The sequence below is a fragment of the Camelus ferus genome, chromosome 29 (assembly GCF_009834535.1).
Source record: "Camelus ferus isolate YT-003-E chromosome 29, BCGSAC_Cfer_1.0, whole genome shotgun sequence".
NCBI classification, from domain to species: Eukaryota; Metazoa; Chordata; class Mammalia; order Artiodactyla; family Camelidae; genus Camelus; species Camelus ferus.
The window spans coordinates 28,033,135-28,057,055 of NC_045724.1; the positions used below are offsets into that span (position 1 = coordinate 28,033,135).

A 23,921-nucleotide genomic window follows, 5' to 3' on the forward strand; every position below is an offset into this window, starting at 1 on the left:
TTCCTTATTCTATCATTTATTGAGGAAAGTTTTCATAGCAGAGTGAAGCAGCAGATGCTGATGAGGAATTCCAACACTTCCAGGCTCACAGCAGCGCAGAGGACAAGCCTGGGGACTGCACTACAGCAGGGACCGGTCCCTCATCACCTCACACGAGTGACCCCACGTCCAACACAGACCACGACCCAGACGGCTGTCTTCAAAGACCGTCATCCTGCTGTCTGCACACAAGTGCCTTTCAGCCATAGAGCTAAAGAAACGGCACTTCAAGAGAATGATCCTGAATGTATGGCTTATAAACTGGAAGAGCTTTTACTTAAAATGTTAACACGGTGAACACGCAGGCTTCCCGGGAAAATGGAACCCAGTTAGAGGACATTCATGGGGCCAAGTGACGACCTGAGGCCGTCCATCCAACGGTGCAGGGTAGTGACACAGCTGCACTTGGGCATCAGAGCAGGCGCACCGTCTTCCCAGTCACCGTCAGGAAGTCGTCATCCGCCAAGGCACGCAGGGCCTCCTCGAACATGTCCTTGGTGACGGCCTGCGGGGAGAAGAGAGGCTTCACACGTGCGGCCGCCCTCCCCTCTCAGAGACCACGTCCTTCCTTCTCAGGGCTGCACACACTCTCAGGCCCCGGCTCACAAGTGGTGAACGCGCACTGTGAGGATGGCTGGCGCTGTGGGCTCAGCCGTTCCCCAACAGCTCAACTTTCCTCATTCACGGCAGGGAACCCGAGTATCTCATCCTCAAACAAAGTGGTGTGGGAATTCTGACCGTTATCATCATTTATAACAGCAAAAAACTGTGAACACTAAATGTCCACCAAAGGTTAGGTAAATGACAGTAACACGTGAGGCAGAGTGAACACGTGATGAAGTCGATGTCACTATCAGAGACAATACTAAGAGTGTGTCGATAATTAAAAAGGATAAATAAATAAAACGGTTTAACTGTGACTGACCCGTCCGCATCCACGTGGAAAGCCCTGAAAGGAGCCAGAGTTCTCACTGTGGCCCCTCCCTGACGGGTGACCTTACCTCTCCTTTTTTTTTTGGTGGTGGTGGGGTATGCAGGTGTGTAATTTGGTTATTTGCTTATTTGTGACAGAGGTTCCGGTGACTGAACCCAGGGCCTCGTGCAGGCCAGGCAAGTGCTCTCTGCGGAGCTATGCCCCTCCCCATCGTATCTTTTTTTACTTGAACAGTAAACAAAGGAAAGAAGTTAGGGAAAAAGTGTAAAGCAGCCCTAAGGGAAAAGAAAACTCTTAAACAAAAGATACACACGAACACTTACTACATCAGACTGCCCCCGAATATCTTCAAAAAGCTGCTGGTATTTCAGGGCTGGCATTTTGCCCTTGGACAAAATAAGCTTTTTCAGGGCTTCCACCAACTCTTCCTTCCGTTTACGAGAGGTGGCGCTCATCCCTGATTCAAGAGAAATTAATGACATCTCTGCTATAAGGAAGTGAAAATGTTTCAAGTTTCCACAAATACCCCTTTCGTCGTGTCACCAAAACAGGCCCGGGGGCCGTGGTCGATGCCAGAACCGGTCCACGTCCCCTAGGCCACCAGTCCCTCCCTCCGGGCGAGCAGCCAGGTGGGGACCCTCCCGTGGTGAGGACCCACCCGTGGTGAGGATGGAAATGTCCACGATGCCCGTGCGCGGGTCAGTGGCCGACTGCTTCAGGGCCTCCCGGTGCAGGCGCTTGGCCTCCTCCACATCAATCGCCTCGACCTTGCTGGAAAACCGCACCTTGGCATGAGCCTCCGCCAGGCGGATCAGCGACTCCAGCTGCCGGGGGTACGCGGACACCATCCCACGGCTGCTGCCGATCTTCCTCATGTCCACATAGGCCTGGAAGGAGACAAACCCAGATGCTCACCAGCGTCACAGCCTCGGGGATGAACTCTGAACTCCCGCCAGGCTGTGCGTGTGGTGCTGAGGGGAAGAGGGCCTCCAGGAGGAACTGTCCGCCGGGGCTGTGAGCATGGCCTCCGGAGGATGCGGTGTGGTGGGCGAGGGGCAGGCCGAGGGTGTCAGGGAGCCGGTTGGCCTGTTCACCCCTGGCAAGGGTTACCCGGGAAATGCAGGAAAGCTAAGTTGTTTGGGCTGTTCTGTGGATGATGTAATTCTCGTAGGAAAAGATGCAGGTGGGAAATTGCATCGTTTGTAACCTTCCCGGGAGCATTTCCGGGGCCTCCTGTCAGGGTGTGAAGCTCATATGAGGAGGCAGGAATCTTCTCAGGGTCACAGCGTTTGAACCTGACATGTATCATCGCGCCCCACTGCCCACTTAAAAGGATACTGGGAAGTGAACATAAGCACTTCTATTTCATTTTTTAGAGAGAAGCCAGCGCAGCCCGGAGGCGAGTCAGGAAGTCCTACGTAGCATCACCTCTATTTCAACTCAGGCACTCTGGTCATAAATTCCCTGTGCTCACAAGTTACTTAAATACGAAAGGAGCACGCAAAGTATCCTTTCCCTTTTCTACGTTTGGAAAAGTCAATTTTGCGATACAAGAGGGAAAAATAGTTGAAGATGGTATGCTATTCTTGCCAAAATAACATGTCTGTGGGGTGTCAGCGTCCCAGCAGTGCCCCTGGCCACAAGGTACCTCGATAAGTGCCTGGCTGGCTTCCTGGCTCAGCCGGGGCTGGATGGTGCTGTGGGCGTAGGCGATGTAGTCCCTGAGCACTGCCATGTCCATGAACTCCTCCTGCACCTGCTCCTCACTCTGGTAGTACAGAGACACCAGGTGGTGGGCCAGGCGCCGGTCATACGCCTCGTCCTGAGGATCCAGCATGAGGAAGATCAGATCAAACCTGAGGAAACAGTGGAACGGTTTTCGTGGTCGGGACAACAAGCCACCTGCAAGCGTGTACCTGGCATGTGTGTGACCCTGTGTCCCTCGGGGCCGCCGAGGCTGTCTGAAGAGCCCGGCCCCCAGGTCACCTGCTCCGTCCCCAGCAGGCGCGCTCTCAGCCCTTGGGCCCACCTGGAAACGACGGCACGTTACTATAATTTTGAAAACTGGGAGATGCAAATGAAAACACATTCAACTGTTTTGGGAAAAAGAAACTACTTGTCAAAAAAAAAAAAAAAGTCAAGTAATTAAAGTTGAAAATCCATTTATGAAATACATTAATCTTTGAAAAAACGTGTGATTACATGACTCCCCTTTCAGAACCTTATTCCCTGTACTATAATGGTTCCCTACAGTGGCTTAGACCAAGAAATGGGCTTCTGAAAGGATGCCAAGGTGAAAGGTCCTAATTGCATCAAAACCCGAGCAAATGTTAAGGTTTTGCCTTGAAAACCTGTGACCAACCGAATCTGCAAACCTGCACTGGAATGGAGTCTGTGACGTCAGCACGTGTCTCATCCTGGGACTTCCTTTTCTCAACCTCATCCCGCAGGTCCCACAACTGAGCTAAGTCAGGACATCCGCTCTACAGAAATACACTTTCCTACCTGGATAACAACGTGTGGGGCAGCTGGATGTTTTCAATGGTGGTTTTCTTCGGATTCCACTGAGACTCGATGGGGTTTGCTGCTGCCAGGATAGAGGTGCGGGCGTTGAGCTGGCAGATGATCCCAGCCTGAGAGGCACAGAGGGCCAGTGTGGTTAAAAGCCTCACCCCAAGGTGGGCGGACCTGTAAGCCACGTGGCCCAGCACAGGTGACCCGCTGGAGACAGCACCCTGAGCTCAGAATCACGCCAAGGGCCAAGTTTTAGATAAATGTTTGCTAGGACTGTGTCTCTCTCAGAAACCAAACCCCCTGCGCGAGATTTGGGATAAACTCAAGTTCTCAAATGCAACAAGTGAGGTTAGCACAGAGGAAACAGGACCCTGTAGAAAGTACGCAGAGCCTGAGCTGCAACCTGATAGGAAGTGTGTGCCCACCCCCATGGTCAGGGGATGGCAGGAATGGAGCGAGCGCACCTCACCTTGGCGACGGACAGCGTCTGCTGCTCCATGACCTCGTGCAGCACCGATCTCGCGCTCTCGCTCATCTTGTCAAACTCGTCAATGCAGCAGACGCCGCTGTCGCTCAGCACAAGGGCCCCGGTCTGCAGGACCAGCTGCCGTGTCTCGGGGTCCTTGGCCACGTAGGCGGTGAGGCCGACGGCGCTGGAGCCCTTCCCAGATGTGTACTGGCCGCGGGGCAGCAGGTTGTGCACGTACCGCAGCAGCTGGGACTTGCTGGTCCCCGGGTCCCCGCACAGCAGGATGTTGACCTCGGCGCGGAACCTGCCCCTCCCCGTGTGGCTGAAGTCCTTTCTTGTCCCGCCAAAGAGCTGAAGCAAGATTCCCTGGACAGACAGACATGACATTCACCTGCGGCAAAGGCGCTTTCCTTCCCCTCTGCAGCTTTCACAGTTGGAAACGTGAGTGGGTGTGGGGACGGGGACACGGACGACACCAATGATCGTCGGCCAGGAACCCGGGCAGGCAGCAGGCACCCGGCTCTGCCCAACGGGCTGCTCTCACCCTCTGGAGTGTCTGCACCACCGGCACCCAGGGCTTCAGCTCCCGAGTACAGGTCAGAACCCGCATTACCTTCTTGATATCTTCGTGTTCATAGATGCTCGGGGCCAAAGCGGAAGCCAGCCTCTCGTAAATGTCTGGTTTTCTGGAAAGTTCCTTAAGCAGTTCCACTCGCTTCTCTGAAAAAAGTTTCTGCTCTGCTTCTTCATCAAGGCCGTGCAGGCGTTTTGAGTCGGTTTTGCGGTAGTGAATGACGTCAATGTGGGTCTTGTAGACGGACTTCACGTTGCTCACCCGAGGGTTCACTCGGATGGGAACAGCGCGGTAGATGCCTGAGGAGAGAGGCGGACACTGTCTCACCCGCCACCTGACCCAGCCCCGAGCCTGGCCCTCAGCCCGCAGGGCACCTGGGAGGGCAGGGGCGGCGAGGGGAGAAGCCGGGCTCCTGAAGGGCAGATCCAGGAAGGTGTCTGCGAGTCAGCTGGGCCCTGGCTCGTCTGCGCGTGACCATCACCCCACAGTCAGTCAGAGACCACAGAGGCCTCCTCGCAGCCCAGATCCATGACTCGCACCCCGAAATAGAATTTTTACTTCTTAAACAGAATACAGAATCTGATTAATAACTACTTTACTGAAACAAAACCCTAAACCGCTGTGCTAAAGCCTTGAAAAGAAAGGCATTCTAAAAAGCTCAAGTGTGTACAGCTGCTCACAGATTACTTCCCTCAGACACAACCAGTCTCTGGTGTGGGGAAGTGATGACCCGCTGGGAACAGCTGGGCCCGCTCTGCACCAGGCAGCCCTGGCACCTCAGCCTCTCCAAGGAGAACTTGCCCAACAGCTATCCCACATTCACCTCCTTTGTGTTTCAAACGAGAAGCCTGGAAATGCAGGACAGGTCAACTGCTCGCAACCATCCCTCCCCATGGCTTTCTCAATGTGGGACACCCGTCCTTTCATTTACTTAACAGGTTAACGTAAATCTTTCTTAAAACACAAGAACCAGTTCGCAGGTAACATTCTAGAACGCAGCGTTCTCCATGCCTGGGCAGATCAGGGATGGATGCTCAGTGTGGTCTAGGATCTTTACAAGCGCCTCTTCCCAGCACAGCACTGGTTAACACCTGTTCCTCCATGGTGTGTCCCACCCCCCTCCCCCACACACTGTCACCGATGCGGGAGCTGCGCTGGGCAGCGGCAGCAGTGGACGGACGACGGCATCCGGGGCTTCAGGGCGGGACCTCCCTGGAGGCCACACAGGCTTCCTGCCACACGTCCCCTTGGGAACACCTGCTGGGCTGCACTGCAGGGCCCACGGGATAAGAAGGCCCCCTGGGAGCCCCAGCTGTGCCCTGGACCTTCCATGACATATGCAGCCCTCGGCTGTGCTTCAGGGAAAGCAGCAGTCACCCCCGTCCCAGAGCCGCTGGCACAGGTCCAGCCTCGCCAGCACTGACACGGCCAGGCCCAGGACATGCAGCTCTGGGACCACATGGGCTCACATGGAGCTGAAGGAGGGCGGTGGAGGCAGCAGCCCCAAGCCAGCATGTCCCCGACCAAGTCAGACTGCACGGAGCCTGCCCCTCACCTGTGACGTGCACCCTGTCCCCAGGCTGGACCTTGTCCACAAGGTCGTTGTGGGCAAAGAGGATGACCGTGTGTGGCGTCTGCCCTGCGGGCATGTCCTCAGGGGACTCCTGGAGCTTGATCTGAAAGAGTGGGGAGCACAGCTGTCTCAGAACCCCACGAGCCTCCACTGCTGGGCTGAGGCCCTGCAGCCTCACCCCTTTGCATAAACATCCCTGTCGGGGAGGGGGCGGCAGCAGAAGGAACTGTTTTCTCCATACTGAGGCTCTGCATAAATGCCTATGTCTCTGGTTCCTTCCGGAAATTGCTTTCAGCAGGTCTCCTGAGTGAAGCACCTCCAGGTCCCTGCACCTCGAACACCTGTCTGTCCCTCAAGTGACGTCCCCTGACAGGCACCTGCCAAGCTGCTGCACACTCTCGAGGACACAGCCTTTCCCTTCATTGTGGGGGGCTGTACACACCCCAGTGAGCCTGGAAGGGCCCTGGGGGTGGAGCATGTGCTTCACCAATCACAGGCAGAGAAGGTGCAGGTTAGGGTGTCTGGGGTAGAGAGGCCGCGTGTTCTCAAGGGCCAGACAGCACATGCAAGGGTCCTGAGGTGGCTTCTGGTGGTGAGATGTCAACAGGTGTCTGGGCAGAGGCCTGTGGGGGCGCTGGGAGCCTCTGGGCACCCCTGACCCCCAGCTCTCAGCCGGTGCCAGTGTGAGATGGAAGCTTATGTCAACTTTTAATTCTTCCATTAGCGATAAAGCTGAATGCTCTCCACACGTGCTAGTGTTTTCCTTACTGACTCCCAATAGAGGAAACCACTTTTTACAGCATTTTGAACACACTCCCTAACACTAAAAAAAAAATTGTTTAAACATTGTAACAAATGAAAAACTTAACTCCCTGTGCATACTTGTCACTTCAATCACAGAAATGATCTCCTGCCTCTCTCCATTCATTTCTATGGTAGTTCATCTTCATTTCAAGATTTCCATGATTAAGGAGGCAAAAGGGCCAACTTCCTACACAATAAAGTTTGTGAGAAAAACCCTGGAAAACCTCTTCGGGCCTCTCCTTACCAGGGGAAGAGCTGCCAAATGACAAAATTTAACCAAATGCTTTTTTACTGATCTTGACGTTTTATATGCTTTTGCCTGAAATACTAAAAACACAGTCCTACCATCTTAAGTACTTCCCATAGAAGCATCGTGTATGAAATTTGACTTAAACTGAGCAGGCTAATTGGACCTGTTACAACCCTCAAGCTGCTCCCTGGAGAAGGCACATCCCTGTGACGAGGGTCTGAGTCTAATGTGCGGGGCTGGCGGCCGGCAGAGCGGCAGGAGAGCCAGCTGCGGGGCGGGGCACGCACCATCTGCTTGTCGGAGAAGACCGAGCGGTTGTGGATGAGCGCCATGCTGTGGGCCGTGTGGCAGCGCTCGCAGGCGCAGGGCTCGGCGATGCGGCCGCGGTCCATCTCCACTCGTGTTGTGTGGGCGCAGACCTGGCACTGGAAGAAGGCCTCCTGCATCTCCGGGATCAGCTGGGACGTCCTGATCACCATGCCGCTGATGGCGATGAGCTGGTCGATGTCTGCAAGGCAGAGAGAGGGGGCAGCTTGTCCACTGGCTGCTGCCCACGGCCCGCAGCCCAGCCAGGCGGGGTCCTCCCTGGGGCTGGACACCTGCCAGGGCGGGTCTGGGTCTGCTGTCAAGTCTGGGAGAACCTTCCTGGAGGTGCAGAGGGGCTGGGTCGGCTAGGGTCACAGGAAGGCTGCAGTGGCCAGGGCATAAACATCTCACTGGGCACCCTGAAGTCTGGCCTAGGATGCCCCTCCTGTGTCCACCTGCTTCCTCTTTACCCGAGACTACTAATGCCCGCTGAGCGAGGCCACCCGGAGGCTACTCGGAGCCGACCAAACCTACACTGTAGCTGTACCGGGGACTCCTGCACTGTTTCCGTGTCGGGCCACTCGTCTCTTGCTTTCCCAACTAGACTTCTTTCTTAAGCTGTAGGTGGGGGATCATATTTTATACTTCTGCACTGATTCTGATAAGAGCCTACTTAATAAAATAACTGTAAAATCGTAATAATTGGGCAAGTTCACCTCAAGATAGAGAACCATCCCTTTTACATAACTTCAGCTCAGTTAAAAGCAGGACCAGAGGACCCGTAAGCACACAGAGTAACTGAATCCGCTACGAGTCTGCCAGTTTATGGTCCGTCCACCATCACCATCACCTCCAGCTCTCCTAAAGCTCCGTGATGAAAGGCGGTTTTGTTTACTTTCATGTAAGGTACTTCCTGCTGTGACTATCACCTTCTGGATTCAGGTTCCTCATGTTCTTGGTCTTCAGTGCGTTGAACGGTCTTACTTGAATCTGATGTTCCAAGATTGAGTCAGGGTAACGGTCAAAGAAGATCTCATTGACAGCCATGTCGAAAGTTGGGATAACTTCCTTTAAAAACAAATACAAGGATGTCAAGCTGTGTTCGTACAATCTCAGGGTTAAATAAAGCATTGCATGTTAGCAAAGTATAAAAGCAAAAGAAAATAACATAATCCAAAAGCGCTGCCCTGTGAAATCACACAAATGCTGTTTATAAAGCCTTGGGTGCAGCGAACCCCTCACCTCCGCCCGCGCGCACCTTGGCTGGATGGTGTGAGACGCAGCAGCAGTGTTTGCAGGACGTGCCAGCTGACTGCTGGCTTGTAATTACCGGCAGCTCTTACTTTCACGTCTCACCTTTTCTCCATAAGGACTGGTACCAAAATAGGTTAAATCAATTTATTCAAGTTTGTTAACACCTGCTCCCCATTTTGCAGATAAGGAAACATTCTCCGGGAGGTGGAAGAGTTGGCCCAAGGTCACACAGCTATTAAGCAGCAAAATCAAGATTTAAAACCAAGTCTGTTTGCCTCTAAAGCCTAAACGAAAATCAACGCAGCTGATGCTTTGTTGATAAAACCTGACCCCAAACAGAGACATGGGACTCTGGAATGGTTAATGTATCCCGTTAGAGACAGCAGAAGTATGTAATGCACTTATGAAACGTTTCCAACTAAGCACTTTAAGTCATCAAGCCTAACATGCAATGAATTGTAAGAATCACCACCGTTTTAAATACCGTTACACCACCAATTAAACTAAGGCATGCTATTGACAGTAACACACATCCCAATTTAAAAAATTACAGCAAAGTGCGGAAAAATGTTCCTGTTAAAGGAGAGGGATCATGGTCTTCTCAAGAAGTTTATGTGCTGTGGAGGCAAATTCCCTGTTACTGAGGAAACCCTGCAGATACTGTAGACATTTGCCATGGTTCACCAAGATCAAAGGGCAGACTCTCACCTGTGGATAGCAGGTGAGCTGTCTGTATAGGTTAGCGTCGAATGATTTTATGTGCTCACAGTTCACGTTTAAAAATGGCTCCCCAATAACATTAATCTATAGAGGAAAACAAACAAGTTATTTTCTAATTGTTTTAAAATATCTAATTAGAATGTTTAGCTAAGCGTATTTGATTACCTCCCCAAGTCGCTGCATGTACAGAGGTTCAGTAACGTCTATGCCAATATTTTCTTCTTCTTTAGCCAGAGGATCAATAAAACGCTGAAGAAATCTCTTGATGTAGAGAGAAAAACACTTAAGCTTAATGCAGTCAGGACTGGAAACTGTTCAAAATAAAAGGTTATAAACACTGGCGTGCATGTATCTTTTCAAGTTAGCCAAGACGTGGAAACATCCAAGTGCTCATCAACAGACAACTGGCCTAAGAAGATGTGACATACATACAACAGAATAGGACTCAGTCATAAAAACGAATGAAATATTGCTGTTTGAGGGAAAAATGGATGTACTTAGCAATTCTTACACTTAATGAAGTTTGACAGAAAAAGACAATACTATGTATCTCTTAAAATATGACACAGATGAATGTGCATACAAAACAAAATAAATTTATGGTTAACAAAGGGAAGGAAGAGGGATAAATTAGAAGTATGGGATTTACAAACTACTACACATAAAATACAGAACAAAGATTTTACTGTATGGTACAGGCAACTATTCTCAGTCTCTTACAATAATCTGTAATGGAATATAATCAGGAAACAATACATGTGCGAATGAGTCACTTAGCTGTATACCTGAGATTAACACAATATTGTAAATCAACTAAACTTAAGAACAAAAAGTTAGGAGCATGTCAGTATTCGGAGGCAGATATGACTTTTTTCTTCTTAAAAACTACACAAACATCAACAATTCTAACCCATGTAAACACCGACCCGTTTAAGTATTAGGCGTACTTGGATGTGTTCCTAACACCTGTTTCCCAGTACTTCTGGAATCCCGATGGATGACACATAAACCTCACCTGAAAACTTTCTTTGCATGCTGCCACGTTTACATCTGTCCCCCAAATCACGAGTTTTTGGCCCAAAGACTGCTCGCTCGCCACTATATCCTCTGCTGCCGGCTGCAAAGAAAAGGGCAAAGGGCAGGTTCGTGTGGACCGCCCACCTCCCGCCGCCCACGCGCGACCCGGGCGGCCCCGCACTCACCCCGTCAGAATGCAGGTCCACCTGCAGCCCCTTACGGGCCGACCCCAGGTCGGGCCTCTGCCGCACGGGCGTGCCGCGCACGCCGCTCCTTGGGGTGCCCTCCACCCGCGAGCTGGGGGTGCCGTAGGTCAGCGGCGAGCTCACGTCCAGGTCCAGAGGAGCTGAGGACCGGGCCCCACGGGCGGTAAGCGCGGGGACCCGACCCGGCGCGCCGTCCCCCGGGCCCCGACACCCCAGACAACGGACCCCAGCCCGCCTACCCGCCCTCCCAACCCCCCCACGCCCACCCCCCGACCAGGCAGCGCACCTGCGAGCGGCGCGCGGGGCGGGCTGCGGGGCTCGGCGCCGGGCGACGCAGGCAGCGGCTGCGGCTCTCCCGCCGACGGGGGGTCCTGGCCTGCGGGTTGGGAGGGGGACGCACGGCGGCGTTGGCGCGGGTGGACTGGGCTGCGCGGGCGCTGAGGGCTGCACTCGTCACCGCCCGCCCTCCCGGGACCCCGCGAGGCTCTGAGGACACCCGACACTCACGTGGCTGCGTGGGGACGGCCCGCCGGGGGCCGCGGCGGCTCGGGGTGGACGCCGGGGACGACATGGCTGCGCGACAGGAACGCGGGCTCGCGCGGACCCTCCGACAGACCCCCGCCCTCTCCCCTCGCTCCTGCCTCTCTACCCCTCCGCCCCACGTCCCTTTCCGCCCGCCCCGCTGGCCCGACCCAACCCCACCTGATCGCGCTCCTGCTCCGCTCCAGCTGGGCCCGCGTTTCCCGCCGGCGGCACCGTCGTCACCGTCGTCTCCGCCCCCCGCGAAGGCCCACCAATCACAGAGGCGGCCTCGCGCGGCCCCGCCTCCGGGAGGCACCACTGCGCAGCGCAGGGGGTGGCGGGACGGCGAACTCGGCCGGGGCTCCCTTGCCCGGGTGGTCTCGCCCGCGACCGCTGGGCGATTTCGCGGGAAATCTGGGGAGCCCGCGGTTCGCGTTCAGGCGCCGCCCTCCGAGGGGCGTCAGTAGGAGGCTCCGCTCCTTTGTTCCGCGGGAATGCGAACAACACCCCCGCCCTCCTGACCGGGGGCCAGCGGTGGCCCCTGACCCAAGCCTGTCTCTTTCTGCCCCGGGCGCTTGGTCAACCCCAATTCACCCCTGCCCTCCGCATCTACTTCTGGGGGTCGAGCCGTTGGATTCCTGCCTCTCCCCAAGTTTTGACGAATTGTGCTAAGTGTACAGTGGGCCACACATTCATAAGCCTGCCTACATTTCAGCGCACCTCTACGTCGCTATTTTACAGGGACACCCTCCGCGAAGGTCTTGGGCAAAGGGCCCGGGCACGGTGTGCGCACGCGCCGGGAGCCCCGCCCCTAGACCTGCCGTGGGCCCAGTCCCCGCGACTGCGTCCGCGGCACTTCCGGGCCCCGGACTGCTGTGCGCACGCGCCGGGAACCCCAACGCCCGTCCCCCGGGGTACTTCCGGGCCTGGGCAGCGTGTGCGCAGGCGCGGGCTGCGGCGGGCGTCATGGCGGATGCGAGGTCCGGCGTACGGGACTCCTTGCTGCAGCTGCAGGAGTTCTTGTCCGCCGCCGACCGCAGCAGCGCCTCGGTTGCCGGTTGGCAGCTGCTGCGGGGCCTGGGGCAGGAGTGCTTGCTGAGCTCCGGCCCCGCGCTGCTGGGTGGGTACGGTTCCGGGCTTCTGAGGTCCAGAGCAGGGTAGCCGGCGCTTGTGCGTCGTGGGCGCCTTGGGCGGTGTTTGAACTGGGTCGTCGGAATTTCTGTGAAGCGTGTAAAAGTGACTTGTTAGCTGCCTCTTTTCTTAATGGCAGAGGAAGGGTATTTTAAAACCAAAGGTGGTAAAAGTGGCCTAAGTTTGGCTGTCATTGCTATCCACGGCGAGGAGGGAGGACAAGAGGAAAAGTATTTCCTTCCATCTCAGTCTCGCCCAGACCTGCCAGTACCTTTTCCAAGCCCCTTTGTTTGCTCTCCCTACTTTTGAGAAGCAAGTCGTGCCGTTATTTAAGCTTTGTAGCAATGCCTGGGTGAGAACGTCTTTTCTGCTTGCAGTAAAACTGCCTCTCTTCAGGACTTTTTAACGTATATTACTGTGTGAAGATTCTTCTGTTACTCCCTTTCAAAACCACAAATGTGCAGCCCTTCTCCATGGTATGTCCCTTGATTAAAAGATAGGTGAGTTTTTTTTCCCCCCAAGAGATCATTGTTGAATAAGGTGAAGAAATAATGTAAGCAAAACCTTAAGTGTTGTGTAGGATCTGTGTGTTATCCAGGGTGTATTAATGGGGAAATTAAAAATCAGCAACATTATGTAAATGCTTCCTAGTCTGAGTTCTAAGTTAGAATTCCACTTTGTTCTTTTAGTAACTTGTTTGTCAAGCAGTTTCAAGGTCCCTGAATGTTCGATATGTGTACTTTCACTTGAGAGAATTACAGGACTGTATTAGTTTCCTATTGCTGCTGAAACAAATACCACAAGCTTAGTGTTTAAAGCAACACAGAGTTGTCAATCTCACAGTTCTGTAGTTGGAAGCCCAACACAGGTCTCATCAAGCTAAATACCAGGTAGCAGGCAGGGCCACTTTCCTTTTTCTGAAGGCTCTGGCGGAGAATTCATCTTTTTCATTCTGGTTAGCAGAATTCAGTTCCTTGCAGTTGTGGGACTGAGGGCCTCTCTTTTCCTTGCTGGCGTTCTGTGCTTCTAGAAGACAACCACAATTTTTGGATTACGGTCCCCTGCCTCCATCTTCAAAGCCAGCAGCAGTGGGTCCAGTAACACGCTTGGAATCTGTCCTCTCCTGTGTTCCCATCTCTTGTTCCTCCCTCTTCCGCTGGTGAGGGCCCATGTGGTTGCATTGGGCACAGCAGGTGACCCAGGAGGATCTCCCCAGTTTAAGGTCAGCTGATTAGCAACCTTAATTTTCAGCTACCATGTAAAGTTCCTATATTCACAGCCGTGACACCAGGAGTTAGGGCTCTGGCATCTTTGGGGCCATTATTCTGCCTACCTCGTTCCTGTGGAACGTCTAGAATTTCCTTTTACCTCGTGGAAATACAGAAGCCTTAGGCTAGTGTTTCATCACTAATAAGACTAAATTGAGAACAGGGAACACCTTTGAGGGGGTGTGTGGAGTACTTCTTTGCAGCTCTCTTACTGGTTTTTTTGGTTTGTTTTTCCTCCAGCATTACAGACTTCCTTAGTGTTCTCCAAAGATTTTGGTTTGCTTGTATTTGTTCGGAAATCACTTAGCATTGATGAAGTAAGTTGAAGATTTTCATTTCATTTTTCTTGTGTATTTCTTCATGTTGAGGTGATTTGTATTCTTACTCACATTTACTATAATGTTTATTTTCTTTATTGTAGTTTCGTGATTGCAGAGAAGAAGCTCTAAAGTTTTTATTTATTTTCTTAGAAAAAATAGGCCAGAATGTCACACCTTATTCTCTTGATATTAAGGTAAGGATGAGAAAACATTGTATTATGTAAATAGCCATTTTAGCTTATGGTGTTCAAACTTTAAGCTTGGCTTTTCATTTTATTTCTGCCTCTCTTGTTGGGCAGTTTACTTATTTCTGCTTGACTGTGTTAGAAATGAAGTGGAGTATGTATTTTTTTTTTTCAGTTTACTAAGCTGAGTCCCTTGTCAGAAACTTACATTGTATTATGTCATATGCTGGTACTGCTCCTCTCAGATGTAGTTTTCGCTGTTGTTGATTATAAAAGAGCCAAGTTCTTATTGATGATTTTGGTGTGTCTCCTTTTAAAATCTAGAATACTTGCACCAGTGTTTACACAAAAGATAAAGCTGCTAAATGTAAAATTCCAGCCCTAGACCTTCTTATTAAGGTAATTTAAAAATACTTCTAAGTGCATGTATTTTACATTAAACATGTAACTTAAACTCCTTTTGGGTTATGTTTTGGGTGAGATGTAGGGTGGGCTCGGATCACACTGCTGTCAGGATAAGATGCACACTTCCCAGCCATCACCCTTTTGCCCTCAGACCTTTTGGGAGGCAGAGGGAGAACTGGGGGCCGTGAGGGAATGATGGGGAGGGAAGTGAGGAGTGGGCTTTCACTACCCAGACCCTTCGGTCCTGATGCTTCTAGGAACTGCGCTCCCAAACCCTCCCACAGGAACGGATCTGTGTGCTGTGTTTTAAGTGGTCGGTGGGGCTCACTCCCACCTGTGTCGCTCTCTTAGCTGCATCTCTTTTTTTGTGTCTCTATTTTAGAATTCCTTTGGGTCTTGTTGGTCCTTAAGTGCCTCTGAGAGAATGGTTCTGGTCGTGTTACTGTTTTCTTGGGAAGGTGAAATTAAGTCTATATCCTCTTCCCCTCTGAAAGCCCGGTTTTCCCTCCACCTCCCAAACAATCTGGCTCGGTAGGAGTCTTGAGAGGCCAGGTGTGAATGCCCTGGAGACACGTGGTTGTGGAGCTTTGCTGTAAGCAAACAGTGCAGTAGATGGAAGCCTTTTGTTACTTCTTTAGACGATGCTAACTTGTATTCTTCTAGTTACTTCAGATTTTGAGAAGTTCTAGACTCATGGATGAATTTAGAGTTGGAGAGTTATTTAGCAGATTCTATGGAGAACTTGCACTGAAAGCAAAAGTCACAGATACAGGTGAGGTGTTTTAAATGTTACTTAACATTTTAACAAATTAAGAACTTATTCATGTAAAACTTAGGTTTTTCTCCTAAGGATAACAAAACACAGTGTGTGAAGACTTCTGTTTATAAAAATTTTAATCTTTGCAAAATGATTTCTTTAAATAGAAAATTCACAACACATGTCAAATGTAATTTATAGTAATTTGCATAAACAATTAGGAAAGTGTGTAAAACTAGGTATTTTGTAAGCCTCATTATGAAACTATTTTGAACTTAACCTCTCATTTTCTTATTCATGCATTTTTGTTCATTTAATTTATCTAAATGTAATTTTAGGCCTTAATTTGTCTACAATTTATCTTTCAGTTTTAGAAAAAATATATGAGCTCCTAGGAGTATTAGGTGAAGTTCATCCAAGTGAGATGATAAATAATTCAGATACTCTCTTCCGGGCTTTTCTGGGTGAACTTAAGATCCAGGTATGAGAAACTTTACGACATTCTCCTCCGCTTCCGTGTGTTCGGATGTATTTTTCTCTCTTAATGAAGTCTTCTTCGAACTCCCCTTTCAGATGACATCAGCAGTGAGGGAGCCCAGACTCGCTGTTGTGGCCGGGTGTCTGAAGGGGCTGTCTTCACTCATGTGCAACTTCACCAAGTCCATGGAAGAAGGTAGTGCCTGACAGCACTTGAGTTTCTTTCTTTATTCAAAAACTGATAGTCAAAACGCATTACCTGTTTGTTTTTTTGAACTTTTAAACTAATTGTGGACTCACATGGGGTCGTGAGAAATAATCAGGAGATTGTGTATGTGCTTCCCCTGCTGACGGTGCCTTCCATGACTGTGGTGCCACAGCACAGCCTGAGGAAATCTGTGGACTCGGATTCCTCTAGTTTCACGGGCACAACCATGCGTGTTTGTGTTTAGTTCTGTGTAGTGTTTCCACGTGTGGGTTTGTGTGTGCGCCACCACAGTCAAGATCCCGAACCGCCCGCCACTGTGAGGACCCTTCCTGCTGCTGTTTCATAGCCACAGCCGCTGCCGCCACCTCCCGCTCCTGCCTCGGCCACTACTGACCCGTCTCCATCTTGAACTTGATCATTGCAAGGTTATACGTGTATCCACTCACCCACCAGTGGACACTTGGGTTGCTTCTGCTTCTTGACTGCTGTGAATAATGCTGTTGGAAAATGGCTGTGCACGTATCTGCAGCCCCTGGCTTTATTTGGGGGCGTATGTACCCAGAAGTTGGATTTCTGGACCTTGTGGTAGTTCTGTTTAGTTTTTTGAGGACTCGCCAGTAAGGTGGCCCACAGGGCTGCACTAACTTACACTCCCGCCAGCAGTGCAAATGCTCCCTACCTCCTCACCATGACTTGTCATTTTCCGTTTTCTGTAACAGCCACCCTGACGGGAGTGCAGCGGGGTCTCTGGTCTGCTCTCCGTTTCCCTTACGGCTGCTGCTGTTGAGTGTCTTTGCATGGCCTCCTGCTTACTGTGGGTCTTTTCTGGAGAAATGTTGATTCAAGTTCTTTGCTGACTTCAGGCATCTGACTTTCAGTTGTTGAGTTGTAGGAGTTCTTTATGTAGTCTAGTTATGACAGCATTATAAGCATTAGGAACTTCAATTCTTTTTTAAAGGCAAATAAAATTTCTAACCCCAAAATATTCTTTAAGAGAAAAAAATTTCTATTGGCTCTTTCTTACCATTTTTGTTCAAGTAATTGCCAATTTTTTCTATCTCCTGTATGTGTTTGCTTTTACTACGTTGGAACTTAAGAAATTGCCAATATCCAATGATTTCAACCTGTGAAAAGAGCAGTTTAGGTGTTTCAGCCTGTTTGCACTCACCCCTTCGTGGCTGCCTCTCACCAGGAGCGCTGGGGCAGCTCCACCTGGTTGCCTTCTAGCTGCTCTCTGATGTCTCCCGTATCCTTGGCCAGTTTCCCTTCTGTTAGGTTCCTGCTCAGAGACCTCCTGGTATTTTGGCTTTTTGGGGGGTGTGGGAAGGGGGTCTGAGATTCTACCTCACTTGCAGAAAGCTCTCCTGTCTGTGACCCCTCGATGCCGCCCCTCTGCTGGTGACTTCCTCTGGCTTCTGTGTCCCCGCTGTTGCAGCGCTTGCCGCCACCTGCTCTGATTTTCCTCTCTGTGCCCTGACTGGGCTGCTGGGTGACGCTGCTTGTTTCTGTGTCTTTGCCCTGAGCAGCGCGCCTGGTTCACGTTTGGTGAGCAAGAAAAGTAGTAGCACTTACTGCTCACTTACTGTGTGCTGAAGACTGTTGTAGTCACACTGCACGGAAATGCCTGTAATGCGCTCTAAGGTAGGTGATACTAGCTTTATGCTGCAGGTTGGAAAGCTAGAACTAAGAATAGTACGTTGCCCCAAGTCACTCAGGTAATGAGATGGATGGAGTAATGACTCCAAAGACATCCTCATTCCAACCCCAGTGCCTGTGCATGTGTTGTGTCATGTTTTTTTTTATAAGAACTTTTTATTATTGTATAGAAATGCAGTTATATACAGAGAACAACTGAAGTTGAATTAAACTCGTACAAATATTTAAAATACTATCTTCACACCTACTGCAATATATAGGACACCGAAACACGTATACATGGGAAATAAAATAAAGCAAACCCAAAGCGATTGAGTAACATCCTGCAGAGTCGACGCATGCTCAGTAAACCATCGCAGAGGATTCCGCGGTGGTGCGTTGAGAAGCCAGGGCAGCCAAGGTGCAGGTGGGGTGAAGGATGCTCCTCAGCTGACCTTGATGTGAGGCTATCCAGGTGGCCCAGTGTGATCATGGGGGACTTAACGGGGATGAGGGAGGCAGCTTTGAGGATGGGGTAGGGTGCGGCCCGGGAGTTGAGTCACCACTGGACTCAGGCCCCCAGAAAGGAGCACACCCGATGACACCTGGACTTTGTCACTTCTACTTTGTAAGTTGAGGTATAGCTGCAGTACAATACTGTGCCAGTGCCGGGTGTACAGCACAGACCTGACATTGAAACACCTGCCGGAGTGATCACAGGACATCTGGTAACTACCTGTCACCGTACAAAGTTACTATGATGTAATGACTGTATTCCCCGTGCTGTGTGTTACATCCGTGTCACTTTCTTTTTTTAAAATTTATTTTAACTTTAATTTTTTAATATTTCAGAACTTTTGTGACATTTTATAACTAGAAGTTTGCACCTCTTGTATCTCCCTCACCTGTTTTGCTCTCCCCCCCCCACTTCCCTCTGGCAGCCGCCTGTCGGCTCTCTGTATCTGTGAGTCTCTCTCTGCTTTGTTACGTTTATTCATTTGTGTTTCAGATGCCACATGTGAGATGGAGTGGTATTTGTTTTTCTGTAACTAACGTCACTTAGCGTATGGCAAGACCTCATTCTTTCTTATGGTTAAGTACAGTTTCTATAAATATGTGTACGTAATATAGTCACATCTTTTATCCATTCATCTATCTGTGGGCACTTAGTTTGCTTCCACATCTTGGCTGCTATAAATGATGCTACTGTGAACACAAGGGTGCATGTATCTCTTCTGATGAGCTGTTTCATTTTCTTTGGGTAAATATTCCAGAAATGGATTGCTGGATTGTATGGTAGCTCTACTTTTAGTTTTCTGAGGAACCACCACACTTTTCCCTAGTGGCTGCACCAATTTACATTCCCACCAGTGGCGCAGGAGGATCCCTTTCCCCCACGTCCTCACCAGCACTTGTTATTTGTTGTCTTTTTGATGACACCATTCTGACAAGTGTGAGGTGAAAGCCCATGTGGTTTTGATACGCATTTCCCTAATGAGTAGTGATGTTGAGCACCTGTTCATGGGTCTGTTGGTCATCTACACGTCTTTGGAAAAATGTCTGTTCAGATCCCTGCCCATGTTTTCCTAAGTGAGTTTCTTGTTTTAATTGTATAGTTGTGTTAGTTTCAGGTATATAGCAAAGTATTCATTTATACATATATATATTTTCTTTTTCATACTCTTTTCCATTATAGGTTATTACAAGATACTGAACATAGTTCCCTGTGCTATGCAGTAGGTCCTTTGGGTTCATCTGTTTATCTGTTTTACACATAGTAGTGTGTATCTGCTGATCCCAAATTCCTGGCTTATCCCCCAACACCCTTTCCCCTTTGGTAACCGTAAGTTTGATATTTGCCTTTCTCTGTCTGGTTTACTTCACTTAGAATGATGATCTGTAGGTCCATCCATGTTGCTGCAGATGGCATTATTTCATTCTTTTTTATGGCTGAGTAGTATTCCATTGTGTGAATATACCACGGCTTCTTTATCTAGTCATCTGTTGATGGACATTTAGACTGCTTCCGTGTCTTGGCTACTGTAAGTAGTGCTGCTGTGAACATTGGGGTGCAGGTGTCTTTTTGAATTAGAGTTTCCTCCAGATGCAGGCCTAGGGGTGGGCCTGCTGGATCATATGGGAAGTCTATTTTCAGTTTATTAATGAGCCTCCATAGTTTCCATAATGGCTGCACCAGTTTACATTCCCACCATTGCTGTGAAAGGGTTCCTTTTTTCCCACATCCTCCCCAGCATTGCTTATTTGTGGACTTTTTAATGGTGGCCATTCTCGCCCGTGTGAGGGTTACCACGTTGTAGTTTTGATTGGCGTTTCTCTAGTAATTACTGATGTTGAGCGTCATGTGCTGCTGGACCATCTGGATGTCTTCTTTGGAGAGGTGTCTCTTCAAAGTCTTTTGCCCATTTTTTGATTGGGCTTGTTTTCAGTCGTATGAGCTTGTTTGTATATTTTGGAAATTAATCCCTTGTTGGTCGTATCATTTGCAAATACTTTCTCCTATTCTGTAGGTTGTCTTTTCGTTTTGTGTATGGTTTCCTTTGCTGTGCAAAAGCTTTTAAGTTTAATTAGGTCCCATTTGTCTATTTTAGCTTTTGTTCCCATTACTCTAGGAGTTGGGTCCAAAAAAAATACTACTGTGATTTATGTCAGAACGTTTGCCTGTGTTTTCCTCTAGAAGTTTTACCGCATCTGGTCTTGCACTTAGGTCTTTTAGCCATTTAGAGTTTATTTTTGTAGGTGGTGTTAGAGAATTCCCCTGCCCCCTTTTTTTAGATGGGACATTGGTGTTTTTGATGTTGAGTTGATGAGTTCATTGTACACTTTGGATGTTAACCCCTTATTGGGTATATCATTTGCAAATTTTTTTTTCCATTCAGGAGGCAGCCTTTTAATTTTGTTCATGGCTCTTTTTGCCACGGAGAGGCCTTTCGGTTTGAATGGTTCTGTTTGTTTATTTTTGCTTTTGTCATCCTCTCCTGAAGTGACAGATCCACAAAAATATTGCTGAGACCAATGTCAGAGAGTGTGCTACATCTGTTTCCTCCCAGGAGTTCTGTGGTTTAAGGTCTTACATTGAAGTCTTTCCTCCTCTGAGTTTATGTCTGCACATGATGTGAGAAAGTAGCCCAGTTTGGTTCTTCTGCACGTGCTGCCCGGGTTCCCCTACACCGTGTATCGAAGAGGCCATCTTCCTCCGCTGTGCACTCCTGCCTCCTTTGGCAGAGGCTGAGGACTGTGTGAGGACTGGTCTCTGGCCTCGCTGTGCCTCTCCACTGGCCCCGTCTCTCGTGTGCTGGTCCCACACTGCTTTGACTTCTGTAGCTCTGCAGTGCAGTGTGAAACTGGGGATCGTGTCTCCAGCTTTGTTCTTCTTCCTCAAAGATTGTTTGCCTATCTGGAGCTTTTTGTGTTTCCGTACCAAGTTTATGATAACCTGTTCCAGTTCTGTGGAAAGGGCCATGGGTGTTTTGCGAGGGACGGCATTAAATCTGTGAGTTGCTTTGGGGCATATGGACATTTCCTCAGAATGAGTTCTTCCTACACGCAGTACGTCTCCGTTTATCCTTCTTCGTTCGGTCTGTCTCTCTGACGTCTTAGAGTCTTCAGGGGACACCTCTTTCACCTCCTTGGCTTAATTATTCTTAGTTGTTTCGTTCTTGCAGACACAGTTGTAAATGAGACCTTCCCAGTTTTTCTTTCTGATAGTTCGCTGTCAATGCGTAGTGTAACTTCAGCTTTATGTGTATTAACTCCATATCGTGCAGCTTTACTACGTGCATTTATTGTAGTAGTTTTTTGGTGTGGTCTCTAGGATTTTCTGTAAATAGTGTTATGTCATCTGAAAACACTGACAGTTTTACTCCTTCTTTTCCAGTTTGGGCTTCTTGTTTCTTTTTCTTGTCTAACTGTTGTGGCTAGAACGTCCAGTGCCATGCTGAATAAAAGTGGCGAGAGTGGGCATTCCTGCTTCCTGATCTTAGAGGAAATACTTCCAGCTTCTCACTTTTGAATGTGATACTGGCTGTGGTCTGTCACTTGTGGCCTTTGTTATGTTGAGGTGTGTCCCCTCTGTACCCACTGTATTGAGAGTTTTTATCATAAATGGGTGTTGAATTTTGTTAAAAGATTTTTGTGCATCTTTTGAGATGATCGTATGACTATTATCTCTTTGTTGAAATTCCTCCTGTGTTCCTGCATTCTTCTTCTGAGTTCAGTGAGCATTTTTGTGACCATCACTTTGAAACTCCTTCCTGGAAGGTCGCTCGTCTGTGTGTTCAGTCCTTTTTTAGGACATACTCCTTGGTCTCCTCGCCTTGCCTGCTTCTCTGTGTCTGTGTGAATTTAGTAGGTCGGCTGCACATCAGTCTCTGTGTGGCAGGTGTCCTGTGGGCCCCCCAGTGCAGCCCGGTCACCAGAGCCGGGCGCTCCAGCAGTGTCCCCTGTGGGCTGCACGTGTCCTCCGATTGTGGCTGGCTGCATTGCTTTTCATGCACCGTGTGTGTGCGTGGCCTCCAGTGTGGTTGCTCCAAGGCCTGCTGACCGCGGTGCCAATGCTCTGCTGTGCGGGGTCAGCCCTTGGTGGGAGGAGCCACTCTGGGGCCACACTGGTGCTGGCTGGAGGTGTCTGACACGGCAGGAGGTCCCTTTGGAGGGGCTCTGGAGCCTGCTGAGGGCGCCCGCCAGGATGGGCGGGGCTCCGGGGCTGCCATGAATGAGTGCCGGCTGTTTTGGGTCCACAGAGACAGAGCCCCGCGTCCCGCCTGACAGAGGCACCTCCCGTGGAAGGGTCGGTCGGTGAAGATGGGAGGAGGGTGCCACGCTGGCGGCTAGCGCTGAGCACTTCCTGAGGTTTGTCCGGTCGTGACCTGTGACAGCTGCTCTTTCTGTGTCTCCCCAGATCCCCAGACCTCAAGGGAGATTTTTGATTTTGCTGTAAAGGCAATCCGTCCTCAGGTAGGATTCATATTCTTCTAATTCTTTCACACTTGGGGCTTGTGATTGTCAAACATTGATGGTAAATTTTTTTTTAATAGATTGATCTGAAGAGATACGCGGTGCCTTTGGGTAAGACTCTGTGCTTGATGAGGTGGCGTATTTCAGATTATTAAGTTGATGCCTTGAGTAAACTTTTGCTTAAACTCCAGGTGAAAGTCAGTGGGGTGACACGTGTGATGCTCCTCTGCAGACACTGACCGGAGCTCTTGGGTGCTGGTGGAGATGCTCACACTTAGGGATTTCAAAAAAAATTACTTCAGAGCAACTTTTGGGGGGTCCAGATTGTTTGATTCTGGCTTCATCTAAACAAGCCCTGATCCTGCCACTGACCCTTGTTGTGGGGTCACTGGCCAGCCGTCTCATGAGGAGGGTGGGGCGTCAGGTTGGGAAGGAGCCCTGGTCATCAGGCTGCAGTGATGAGGAGCTGCCTGGGCTCTGAGTCGTCCTGCTGTCAGCGGGGTGCTCTGTGTTTGCAGCTGGCCTGGGCTTGCTTGCCCTTCACGCGTCTCAGTTCAGCACCTGCCTCTTGGAGCACTGTGCTTCCACAGTTTGAAGTCCTGTCCAAGTGGTGCAGCCACACCAACGCCGAACTGAAGAAAGCTGCACATTCAGCTCTGGAATCTTTTCTGAAACAGGTACTTTTTAAAATGTTTCTATGCAAAAAATTTAAATTCCAGTCTTGTGCATGCACGTTGAAAAATAAATACAAGTTGCTCCATTAGCTTCCATAGTACTTAAAGAAGAAAGCTTGGTCCTCCGTCAGCCGCACGGGTGGCCGCGGGTCTGGAGGAGAGCTCGGATGCCAGACCCCATCAGGGCCTTAGAGCTGAGGCTGGACAGGAGTGGCAGTGAGAAGGCTGGGCGGGGAGGTCAGGGCAGCCAGGTTGGCGGGCGTTGAGACAAGATGCTGGTGTCTCCATTGCTTCTAGATAGAGGAGGGTCCACCTGTGCCTGCATTTCCGTCCAGGTGGAACATGGGTGCGGAGGGTGAGTCGGGTTGGCAGTGCGTCTGTGGCAGCCAAGGAGCGTGTGCTGGTGGTCCTGAGCGCCCGAGGTGGCTGGAGAGGCCTGCAGGTCAGGTAGTGGTGGGAGTTAGGCTCTCTGGGTTGGCTCTGATGGAAATCCTGAATCACAGTGTTAGGGACGGTGGTTAGTTCACTAGCTGGTCCCTGGAGATCCAGCCCACTTGTGGTGCAGACAGTGTCCCACGGCCGGGGTGCTCTCAGCTCGTCTGTTGGGCTGAGAATGTTCATTCCCAAGTACTTCTGTGGACACCTGTCTTCATTTCTCTGGAGTGAACCCCTGGAAGCAGAACTGCAGGGTCGCACGGTGGGTGC

General features: G+C 50.2%; 2 protein-coding genes across 3 annotated transcripts in view; one reads left to right on the forward strand and one right to left on the reverse strand.

Annotated features, from left to right (window-relative positions):
* MCM4 (minichromosome maintenance complex component 4) lies at positions 1-11,885 on the reverse strand. 2 transcript variants are annotated; one of them, XM_032470088.1, is made up of 17 exons: positions 11,363-11,885; positions 11,168-11,233; positions 10,947-11,036; positions 10,640-10,800; positions 10,453-10,554; positions 9,603-9,698; positions 9,426-9,521; positions 8,393-8,531; positions 7,445-7,665; positions 6,086-6,206; positions 4,570-4,829; positions 3,957-4,322; positions 3,479-3,606; positions 2,622-2,829; positions 1,632-1,860; positions 1,297-1,430; positions 1-544 (listed from the first exon to the last, which is right to left on the reverse strand). In XM_032470088.1, the coding sequence occupies exons 2-17, from the start codon at positions 11,229-11,231 to the stop codon at positions 452-454; spliced, it is 2,508 nt and encodes an 835-aa protein (XP_032325979.1). In that variant the 5' UTR covers positions 11,232-11,233; positions 11,363-11,885; the 3' UTR covers positions 1-451. The 2 variants fall into 2 exon arrangements, with proteins under 2 accessions (XP_032325979.1, XP_032325980.1); XM_032470089.1 differs by lacking the exon at positions 11,363-11,885 and having other exon boundaries at positions 11,168-11,356.
* A 263-nt stretch (positions 11,886-12,148) lies between these two features.
* Positions 12,149-23,921, forward strand: part of PRKDC (protein kinase, DNA-activated, catalytic subunit) — a 118,707-nt gene continuing 106,934 nt past the window's right edge. The window contains 11 exon segments of the mRNA XM_032470027.1: positions 12,149-12,302; positions 13,822-13,898; positions 14,003-14,095; positions 14,411-14,485; positions 15,155-15,263; positions 15,617-15,729; positions 15,822-15,921; positions 22,487-22,542; positions 22,623-22,653; positions 23,061-23,131; positions 23,133-23,219. Coding sequence (XP_032325918.1) covers positions 12,149-12,302; positions 13,822-13,898; positions 14,003-14,095; positions 14,411-14,485; positions 15,155-15,263; positions 15,617-15,729; positions 15,822-15,921; positions 22,487-22,542; positions 22,623-22,653; positions 23,061-23,131; positions 23,133-23,219 — 966 coding nt within the window.